We start from the raw sequence: 12,026 nt of genomic DNA, 5'->3' as shown, positions 1-12,026 counted from the left end.
CTTTCTTTCTTTCTTTCTTTTTTGAGATGGAGTCTCGCTCTTGTTGCCCAGGCTGGAGTTCAATCACGCGATCTTTGCTCACTGCAACCTCTGCCTCCCGGGTTCAAGCGATTCTCCTGTCTTAGCCTCCCAAGTAGCTGAGATTGCAGACATGTGCCACCACACCCAGCTAATTTTTGTATTTTCATTAGAAGCAGCGTTTCACCATGTTGGCCAGGCTGGTCTCAAACTCCTGACCTCAAGTGATCCACCCACTTCGGCCTCCCAAAGTGCTGGGATTACAGGCGTGAGCCATTGCACCCGGCCACAACTAAAATAAAATTTTTAAAAAATTTTATCCACTTTTAAATAACAAAATCCCATTCCATGTTAACAAAATACCATGTTTTATGAAAATAACTGTCTTTTCCAAAACAAAAAAAATACAGAAAAGAGTGATACTCTGTTACATTTTTGTAAATGTCTTTGATATTTGGCTTCATAGAAGCAGCTGGATTCTCATACCTGCTTTTGCATTCAAGCTCTTGGATTTGATTTTTTTAGTTGAAGTATATGAAGAAAATCAAATCTCACAAATATGTCATTGGAAAAGTAAGGAGTATTTAGTAGCTTTTTCAGATAATTATGGATACTCTTCTTCATATACTGCTCCAATATCCAATGAATAGTAGTTTCTTAAAGGTTAGTTACTGTGGAATTTGTAACCACATCTGTGAATTTTTCATATTGTTATATTAAAATCTGTTGGTCTACTGGGCACTTTGAATGGATCTTTCACATGCATGATTTTATATCATGCACCGGTCATTTGGCAAATATGGGTTTAGTGAGTTATATACAGCTTCCAAATATTGACACATGTCATTATATAATACTTAAAATATAACATTAACTAATAGTATAATATTTGTCATAGAAGTCTTAAAATATTGCAAAACTGTCAGGTACTTGAAAGCTCGTATTTTATCATTGATAACAAATTTTCTTAGATCTTTATCTTGAAGTGACAGGCCCAGATGATTCATGTTGAGAAAATATCTGCCAAAATACATGTCTGCCAAAATATGTTTGGCATATGTAATGCCAGTTATAATGAAATTAAAATGTTTATTGCCTCATCAAGGGCCTTTTCAATTAAAACTGACTTTTTTATTGCAAATATGCAGCTATAAAGAATACAGCGATTACTAGTATGGTTTGGTGCCACTGCTTTGATTCCTATTAAGACACAAGCAGTTTTACTCACAGGAAAGAAACAACCAATATCTCAGTTTTATTATGAAAATAATTTTGACATTGGGGACTCTTTTGATAGCTGCTATTCTAGAATAAAATAGGCTTATTGCAGTCACAAATAAGCCTGAGATCTAGGGTTATGGAATTTAGTATAGATGGGTTGTTGAGAGAAAAATATATGGGTATCAAGGGCAATTTTTAATATCTGCAGGTTCCTAAGGGCTGACTGTGGGACTTGATTATCTGCAGATTTTGATATTAGTGAGGGGACCTGTAACCAATCCTCCACAGATACCAAGGGACACATAAAGACAATGATGTCGGTTTTTCTTTACCAGATTAGTATTAATAGATAAGAAGTTCTAGGGAAATATAGAGGAGAATAGGTTGTCATTATTATTGTTGTTGTTATTCATAATAAAGATGATTTTGGAGTATAGTAGAGGAACAGCCTGGCCTGATTCTTTGGTTTGGAGAGGGCTAGAGAAGCTAGGAAGTTTCAAAGAAGACTTCATGGAATAAATGATTCTTAAGTGATCAGTAATATTTTGAATAAATTGCTATTTTAAACTGAATATATAATAGAAATGTTTTTACTGATTTGCTAATTAAGGTACGGTTAAGCCTTTCTCTAGAGAAACTGTGAACATGATTAACATCCCTCTCCAAATGTAGGAAATCATGTCGATCTTATTTTCTGATGTCTCTAGACTCATACAAGGTAGGCAATGAGACAGTGAAAGCAGGAGCTAGTTTTGAAAAATGTCTGTGCAAAAGAGGAAAATGTCAAAGAGATGATGATAGAAACATGGGTTGGATCAAAGAGGGTCATGGTCATAATACCTAACATTTACATCCACTGGATTATATGCCAGGGACTTCTCTGAGCACTTTGCCGTATGTGTGTAAGATCAGTTGAATGTATTTATGTAAGTCTTCTGGGCTCTCTATTCTGTTTCGTTGATCTGTTTGCCTATTCTTTTGCCAGTACCACACTGTCTTATTTACTATAGCTTCCTGATAGGTCTCAAAGTTTGGTAGTGTCAGTCCTCCAACTGTTTTTCCCCAATATTGTACTGGCTATCCTGGATCTTTTGCCTCTCTTTATAAACTTTAGGATCATTTTTTTAATATCCATAAAATAACTTGCTGGGATTGTTTTTGGAATTATGATGAATATGTGGGTCAAAGTGGGACAAACTGACGTTTTGTCAGTATTGAGTCTTCCTTTCCATGAACATGGAATCTCTCATTTATTTAGTTCTTTGATTTCTTTCATCAGTGTTATAGTTTTCCTCGTATAGATCTTTTGCATATTTTGTTAGATTTATACCTAATTATTTCATTTAGTGGAGTGCTAATGTAAATGGTATTATATTTTTGCCTCAAATTCCACTTATTTCTGACATAAAGGAAAAGTGGTTGATTTTTGTATATTAACTTTGTATCTTAGAACTTGTTTTAATTGTTTATTAGTTCCAGGGGTGGTTTTTGTTTGTTTGTTTGTTTGTTTTGTCCTTTCAGATTATCTGTTTACACAATCATGTCATCTGTGAATGAAAGCAGTTTTGTTTCTTTCCTCCCAATATATATACTTTTTATTTCTTTTTCATTTTATTGCTTTAGCTAGGACTTCTAGGATAATATTAAGAAGCGTGGTGAGAGGGGCATCCTTAACTTTATTCCCCTGATCATTTGAGTTTTTCATCATTAAGTATGCTATTAGCCATAGGAGTTTTTTTTTTTAAAGATATTCTTTATCAAGTTGAGGAAGCTTCCCTCTACTTCTAGTGTACTGAGGCTATTTATTTATCATCAATAGGTATTGGATTTTGTCAAATGCATTTTCTGCATCTATTGGTATGATCACATGATTATTCTTTAGCCTATTGATACGATGTAATGGTTTAATTGATTTTTGAATGGTTAACCAGCCTTGCATGCCTGGGATGAATTCCACTTGGTTATGATATTCTTTTATTCATTGTTGAATTCAACTTGCTAATATTTTTGCTTTTATGTTTATGAGCAATATTGGTCAATAATTTTTATTTCTGTAACTGTCTATATCTGGTTTTGGTATTAGTATAGTGCTGGCCTAGTAGAATGAAGAAGGTATTCCCTTTGCTTCTGTTTTCTGAAAGAGTTTGCAGATAATTGGTATACAGTTGTCCTTTGGAATCTGCAGGGGGATTGGTTCCAAGAATCCCCCACACATACCAAAATCCGAAGATGCTCAAATGTTTTATATTACATGGTGTGGTATGTGCATATAACCCATGCATATCCTCCTGTATATTGTAAATCATCTTTAGATTACTTATACCTAAGACAATGTAAATGTTATATAAATAGCTACCACCTGGATTTTTATATATACTATTTTTATTGTTGTATTGTTATTTTCTTTTTTTCCCAAATATTTTTGATCCATGGTTGATTGAATCCACAGATGTAGAACCCACAGATACAGAGGGCTGACTGTAACTTCTTCCTTAAATGTTTAAAAGAATCCACTAGTCAATCCATCTGGGCCTGGTGCTTTCTGTTTTAGAAAGTTATTAATTATTCAGTTTCTCTAACAATATAGGACTATTCTGATTGTCCATTTATTGTGTGAGTTTTGGCAGATTGTGTCTTTCAAGAAATTGGTACATTTCATCTACATTGTCACAGCTGTGGGCATAGAGTTGTCTATAATATTCATTGATTATCTTTTAAAAGTTCATGGGAACTTTTGTGTGGAGGAAAAGTTAAATATTAAATTTGAACTCAATTGAACGTGGACACAAACAATGGTCACCAAGTCCTGGAACAGGTTGTGTGAGCCCCTTGAGGCGTTCATCCAGCACTGTTTCAGAGAAATCTCTATTTCAATCTATTCCTATACCTTGGTTATTGAAAAGCAGTAGGCTGGGTGTGGTGGCTCACACCTGTAATCCCAGCACTTTGGGAGGTCAAGGCGGGTGGATCACTTGAAGTCAGGAGTTCAAGACCAGCCTGGCCAACATTGCGAAACCCCATCGGTACTAAAAATACACGAATTAGCCGGGGACGATGGCGGGCACCTGTAATCCCAGCTACTCAGGAGGCTGAGGCAGGAGAATCACTTGAACCCAGGAGGCGGAGGTTGCAGTGAGCCGAGATCATGTCACGGCACTCCAACTTGGGCAACAGAGCAGGACTCATCCCAAAAAAAAAGAAAACCAATAGACAATCACAAAACAAGTTGACCTTTTTGTGTTCCTTGAGCACAGTCACCAAGGGCCTTCATGACTGGACCTCCTGCCAAACAACTCGTTAGAAAAACAGCTAGGTTCCCACGCTGCGCCAAAGCTTCATGAGACCTCTCCTTGTCTGTGTACAGACAAGTGGCTGACTATGGTGCCCAGGCTGTTGCTTCCCAGTCTGGTGGTTGTTAGAAACAAGTGCTCGGAGCCGCAAAGTGAAACCAGCACTCAGGCAAAAAGCGTTCTCAGCAAGGCAATTTACTTCTGCCAAAGGGTGCTCCCTGCATCAGCCATGATTGCAAGAGCACACTGAACAATTAGGGTAGATGCGCGATTCGCAAGGGAGTGGGTAGCAATGGTTCTTCTGCTATGGCACAAGACATGTCTGGACATGTCTGGGCAAGTTAGGGCACAGCAAGAGCGGGAGGGCTGCTTGCAGGCTAAAAACGAGAAAGTGCAAGGAGGTGGGGCCTTCAAACCAAGGACATTACAGAATTAAACCCTTTGAAGAGGAATTCACCACCTCTGGCATGGTGAATCCGCCATAGTCTGGTGAGTGCGGTGTCCAGCTCTGGAGCCCAGGCTGTTGCTTCCCAGTTTGGTGGTGATTCCTCCATAGTCTGGTGGGTGTAAAGACATTTATCTATTTTCCCTTCTCCCCTTTGCATTGCTCTTTGCTTATTATATCATTTGCTTATTATATCAATTTGCTTATTTTATTAATTTGCTTATTATATCATTTGCCTGTTAAATCTACATATGGTATAAAGCTTGTTTACCTTTAAAGGTATTGTGTGTGTGCCTTTTCTTCTCTCGCAGGTCTCCCACCCAGAACAATCTGTATTGATAATCCCTCTTTCATTTCATTTGTTAGTAATTGGTGCCTTTTTTTTTCTTAATTAGCCTGGCTAGAGGCTTATTGACTTTTTCAAAGAAGCAGCCTTTTATTTTATTGATTTTTCTCTACTGATTTTCTGTTTTCAATATCATTGATTTCAATTTTAACTTTTATTTTCTTTATTTGCTTACTCTGGATGTAATTTGCTCTTCTTTTCTAGTTTCCAAAGGTCAAAGCTTAGATTACTGACTTTAGATCTTTCTTCTTTTCTAATATGTACATTCAGTGATATAAATTTTTCTGTAAGCACTGCTTTCACCACATCCCACAAATTTTGATGTTGGATTTTCATTTTCAGTTAGCTCAAAATATTTTTTAAATTTCTCTTGAGATTTCATCTTTGACTCATATGTTATTTAAAAGTATTATTTGGCTGGGTGCAGTAGCTCATGCCCATAATCCTGGCACTTTGGAAGACTGACGCAGGAGAGTTGCTTGAGTCCAGGAGTTCGAGACCAGCCTGGACAACATGGAAAGACTCTTTCTCTACAAAATAAAAAATAAAAAATATTAGCCAGATATGCTGGTAGGTGCTTGTGGTTCCAGCTACTCAGGAGGCTGAGATGGGAGAATTGCTTGAGCCCAGGAGGTTAATGTTAAAGTGAGCTGTGATCATGCCACCACACTCCATCCTGGGTGACAGAACAAGACCCTATCTCAAAAAAAAAAAAGTGTTGTTTAACCTCCAAGTATTTCTGGATTTTCCAGCTATCTGTCTGTTACTGATTTCTAGTTTAATTCTATCATGGTCTAACAGCAGACATTGTATGATTTCTCTTCTTTAAATTTGTTAAAGTGTGTTTTATGGACAAGAATATGGTCTGTCTTGCTGAACAAGATATCTCTTTTTTTGTAATAAATTGAAGACTCTCAGATTCATACGGAAATTTTAAAATAACTCTATTTTCTCTCAGTGATACATATTTTGCGCTTGATTTCCAATTTATTCCATGATTTGTTCTCATAGTTAGGGGGAAGTCTTTCATTTTGTTGTGGTGTTCCTATATGTGCCAACCTAGGTCTCAGAAATGGCACCCAGCGTGGCATCTGTGGGAAATCTAGGCTGTCTTTATGAAATATATATGCACATTGGTGAAAGTTTTCAACATCATGAATCTGTACATGAACTTTTTTTTAAATGTTGGCTTTAGAGTCATACCTCATCAGGTAGGAATTTGTTAAAATGGGCAAACATTTAAAATTTCTCAGAGATTAACTAATAATTAACTTCTATTAATTTTAAATTTTTCTTTTTTTTTTTTTTTCTTATTTCATTTAGTTTTGTCAGCCTGGCGGGTGGCAGCTGTCCAGAGAGAGGAAGCAGCCAACGTTCTTTGTGGTTGTCCTGACAGATATTGACTCAGATCGACATTACTGCTCATGCCTGACCTTCTATGAGGCAGAGATTAATCTTCAGGTACAAAAACCTTTACTAGCTAAAGTACAGTCGAAGGTACAACATTTAGGAATGTTTTTTATATGCATATTTTTGTTAAAACTGCAAGTTTGAGTTTTATGGGCTAGCTTAAGAAGCATGAAGAAATTTTTATGTTTAAGGTTGGAGAGGAGAGCAACATATTAAAATTACTTTCCAGATTTAATTGTCCTTTTTCAAAACATTGATCATAATCTGAATATTTCTAAAAATAGTGCATCCTTGAATTGGTTTATTAAGAATATTAATTTCTTCTCTTGGTGAACCTATGATTTTCCCTGCCAGCCCTTTTCCTGGGAGGTCTTTCATAGAATGTGGAACATTTACTCAAAATGTTTGCAAATCATAATTACAATGCCTGACATTATTGTTTAGGCATCCAAATGTTAACTCATTCTTCTTAGGGGTAATGATATCAACATGATCAGGCAGAAATTAATAAGCTAGAACTATGAAGACTTATAAAATAATTGCTCTTTCAGACTATTGGTTGAGGTTCTTAATTTCACACTACTGGCTCTACTTTCTCTAAGCAGAAAGGAGTCATAACAAAGTATTTGGCAGCTTATGAAATTTTAGGGGTGAGGGACAAGCAGGGAACCAATATTGGGTACTAGGAACAGCCCGGCTTGGTGCTAGTCTCATAGAAACCATATTCCTTCCACCTTTTACCACTTGGCACTTATGATGCTGGGTATATATCAGACATTATAACCTTCACCATAGTTGTGCTAGAATATCCATTCTTCTGCAGATATTCACACTGCTGACTTCTGCTTTAGTCTCACACTGCTTACTTCTGCTTTTAAGTTTTACATGAGTTGTTTCTTTGGTGGAAGTAAGATTGCATACAGAGCCCGTTTTGCCCCAAAAAATGTAGGGATTTTTTTTGTTGGTGCTGGTGGTGGTGGTTTTTCTTTCCAGGCTCTATAATACAAGAAGGAAATTGTAAAGGGGATTTGGAAGATACTGAGTAAGCCAGTTTGCATAATCTGCTGTAGTTTCTTCTACGTATAGAGTATCACTACTGGGGGGAAAAGATTGGCCTGCTTTCTGAAATGGCTTAACAAAGGAGTGTTTGGTAGTTTTGATTATGTTTATTAAACTCTAAGATCTGAATTTTTTGGATGCAGAAATCTGATTTTTGAGTAAGAGGAGACAAATTACCTTTCATGATGCAGACTCATTATTCAAGTTCATTAGACTGATGTATTAAAACCAACATGCTAGATTACTAATTTATAGAGAATGTGAAAAGTGCTGAAAATGCATATAGAACAAAATATGCATCATCAGCACATTGTCTTCCTGTCACCAGATCTTAGTAGAAAGCCATATCAAAGTATGGACTTTTGATTATGGAATCAAACTAAGGGATATTTGATGTTAAATACTTAAAGACTATCAGACTAACATAGCCTGTTGCTTCTATTTGAAATTAGAGATTATGTTATCAATGGGGACAGAAAACTTTAAGTGTGATTTAAAGTGTCCTCTCCCCTGGATAATGTGTGGATGTATGTTGCCAACAGATAGCTAATCAGCTTCTCATTTTGATCAATTCAATCTGAATAAGTTAGAGAGTGTTCTCTGCCCAAGAACCACTTTGTCTCTTTTATTGGCCTTTCATTTCTCTGTTGATCTTTAGCATTTAAGTTAATGCTGAGAATTCAGTATTTTCTGTTATTTCCATATTCTTGAGGGTATTGCTTCACAACTCCTTGGAATCATCTAATGAAGCTAACTATAATTATTTAGATTCTCCCTCTTCACTATTCACCCCTCTTCTTCTAGACAAACTGTCAGAAAGGCAATATATTGACATTATATTAATAGCAGATGTTTACAAATAGGTTCTAGGAATTCTTGGGCATTTTTCAAACTTTTAATTTGGAAATAATTTTAAACTTAAAAGTTGCAAGAATAATGCAAACATGTATACAGCCTTTACCCATATTCACCTGTTGTTAATATTTTGCCCCATCGATTTATTTGAAGTCTTTCTTCCCTACCCTTCCTTCCTCCCTTTATCCCTTTTTCCACTCTTCCCCTGCCTTCCCTCCCCTTCTCCCCCAAACACACACACAGAGTTTATTTTTTCTGAACCATTTGAAATAAAGTTGCATGTATCATTTACCCTTACCCTAAATTCTTTAGTATATGCTTCAGAGGTACGTGAACAGTATGTAAACAGTACAGTTATCAGCCTCAGGAAATTTAACATCAATATAATAAAACCTACCATCCATGTTCCAGTTTTGTCATTTGACCTAATAATATCCTTTATAGCACTCCATATCCCTTTTTTCTTCCAGTACAGGATCTAGTACATACTGCATATATTGCATTTAGTTGTCATTTCTCTTTTGTCTCTTTTCATCTGGAATAGTTGTGCAGCCTTTCTTTGTCTATAATGTTGATATTTTTAAATAATGTAACTTTTCACCCCCATTTTTAATACAATGTTTCTTATTTTGCATTTTGCAGTGTCTCTCATTGTTAGTTTCAGGCTCTGCACCAACAGTTGGAATATTACCTGTGTTCCTTCTAAGGGACTCTTTCTAAGAGTACACATCTGGAAGTACACAATGCCTATCTGTCCCTCATTGATGATGTTAATTTTGGTAACTTGGTCAGATGATTGTCAGATTTCTCCACTTTATAGTGGCTATTTTTATGTTTGCAATTAATAATCAGTCTACTGGAAGGCACTTTAAGACTATGCAAATATCCTACTATTCATCAATCATGTTCCCCTAGATTCAGCATTTACTAATGATTCTTGCCTGTAGCAATTTTGATTCTGATAACAAAAAATGATTATTTTCTAACTCCATACTCCCTCTATTTTTAGCAGTCAGCAGTCGACCTTTTACTATAAGCTAGAACTCTCTTCCTGTCTGTCTGAGCTATAGACTCGTGGATTCAGGTTTTTTTCCCCAATAATATATAAATCATTAATGCTTTTTATTATTTTAATGCACAAATTATCCCGTATTTGACCAGCGTGCACCACTCAGACAGATTCTCGTGTTCTTTTCACAGATCTCCTTTTAGAAAAAGTACTTTTTAACTTTTCTATCATAACAAGTTGATCTAGGATCATTTTATTCCTTCCCTGCCTCTGCCTTGAAATCAGCCATTTCTTCAAGGAGTCTGGCTGTTTTGAGTAGGGAATAATATTAGAAGCTAAGATCTGGGTTCTTGTGTAGTGTGAATCTGTATATCAACAGTTATTTCTCTTTTTAGCTTAGATATTTTCCTACTTGCTATTTTCAGTGGACCCAGAAATCTTAATTTATTTTTTACGATCACCTTACAGAAGGTTACAATCTGCTTCATACCAGATTTTTCCAAGATTCTGAAAATGTAGATAGTGAGAATTCTGGATTCTATATAATTGTACTTAAGTACTAGCCAGAATTGTAAGACCACTTTTCTGGAAACATAAGTGAATGTCTTTTGGGTTTGGTCGGAAAGAGGGACAAACAATGAAGCAGAATTTGAAAAAAAAATAGAACCCAGAAGATGTTTCTTTCTTGGTCATCAGTAAAGTTGTTTTCATTTTGGCATGAACTGTTTACGTCCCTTTAAAATGTGTTTTCCTTTCTTTTGGATCATATCATCAGTTCAAAATAGATCTTTTAATTCTTGTTTGGTGTGAATTACTTCATACCAAATATACTATGACACGTTATTTGGAATCCTAAAGAGGGGGAACTTAAGGACATACACCATCCAAAATATGATTGTGCAACTTTAAAAATGTTAGCTCTGTTATCTTTCCAAGATACAGTAACACTGTCAGTAATCCTAAGCAAACCTTTGGCATTAAACTTTTGATAATATGTTCCCAAAATTACTCAACTAGGTAATGTGATCTAAATTTTTTTAAGTAATCAGTAAAATATGATAGATTTACATTGACTTTTATGACTTATCTAAATAATAAGTTGATTTTCTTAAAATATGTTAAGTATAAAATTTTAAATATCTAAAATTTAAATTTAGTTCTGTGTCTTTTTAAAGTTATTTCATATGTTTATATACTTGTCTCTGAATCAGTGATAATTATGCAGTTCTCAGTGAGAACATTTGGTATGTCATCAAATTGTCATCAAAGAAAGAGAGAGGGAATGAATTTTGTAATTTCGAGAGATAAGATGAGGAAAAAAGAGGGAGAAACATAGAAAGCATAAGATATGTTTCTCCATCTCAGTGGGCTTCAAATCTAGCTTGGGAAGCAGAACCAAAACTTAAGTACAAAAACAATCCAAAGTACCATATGCTAAGTATCATTCAGTGAAATAGATAATAATTGCAGACTAAGCAACTGGAATAAATCATACAGAGTTTAAAAGAGCCAACACCTAGAGTAAGGGAAAGAAAAAGAACAATTCAAACAAAAAGCTTGTGAAAGGGAAAAAAGATTGTAGTGCTTATGATAAATTAAAGTCTTACGTTCTAGGCACTGTGCTAAAAGTTTCACAACACTTTATTTCATTCTATTCTGTTTAACTCACATGTAAGTTTATTCTCACAAAACAGCATTTGATAGGTTTTAACATTTCCGTTTTACAGATGAGGCTTACTTAGGGACATTCAGTACTAAGTTGAAGTGCTTGATTCATTCTGTCTCCAAAGACCAAATAATAACCACATTTACTACAAACCTGCGAAAATTGTATCAGTGTGCTATAGGTTCAAGAATTAAGTGTCAAGGATAAAAACAATTATGGGAACAAAAATGATACTCCAGGAGCAGACTCTATTGTGTATAGATCAGTATCCAACAATAGAAGCTTTATAAATCAATGGAATGTGTGTATTTCGACAAATATTATTTAAACAGTTGATGAGCTATTTGAGAAAACAAAATAAATTTAAACATAATATCATACAATTAATTCCAAGTAGTTAAGTAATTACCTGGAAAATGGAGGCATAAAAAGGAATTTATAAATTCATCTCTAGGCCGGGCGCAGTGGCTCACACCTGTAATCCCAGCACTTTGGGAGGCCCAGGTGGGCGGATCACGAGGTCAGGAGATCAAGACTGTCCTGGCTAACATGGTGAAACCGTCTCTACTAAAAAAAAATTTAAAAAATTAGCTGGGCGTAGTGACGGGTGCCTGTAGTCCCAGCTACTTGGGAGGCTGAGGCAGGAGAGTAGCGTGAACCTGGGAGGTGGAGCTTGCAGTGAGCCGAGATCGCACCACTGCACTCCA

General features: G+C 35.7%; 1 protein-coding gene across 1 annotated transcript in view; it reads left to right on the top strand.

Annotated features, from left to right (window-relative positions):
* Positions 1 to 12,026, top strand: part of LOC108512630 (myotubularin-related protein 13-like) — a 329,858-nt gene that overhangs the window by 231,487 nt on the left and 86,345 nt on the right. The window contains exon 3 of the mRNA XM_017847959.1: positions 6,644 to 6,781. Coding sequence (XP_017703448.1) covers positions 6,644 to 6,781 — 138 coding nt within the window. The remainder of the gene's footprint in view (positions 1 to 6,643; positions 6,782 to 12,026) is intronic.

This window comes from Rhinopithecus bieti, unplaced genomic scaffold (genome assembly GCF_001698545.2).
Source record: "Rhinopithecus bieti isolate Rb0 unplaced genomic scaffold, ASM169854v2 scaffold_30862, whole genome shotgun sequence".
Classification (NCBI taxonomy): Eukaryota; Metazoa; Chordata; class Mammalia; order Primates; family Cercopithecidae; genus Rhinopithecus; species Rhinopithecus bieti.
Note: the sequence above shows the minus strand (reverse complement) of the source record. Positions and strands in the feature narration are given on the sequence as shown.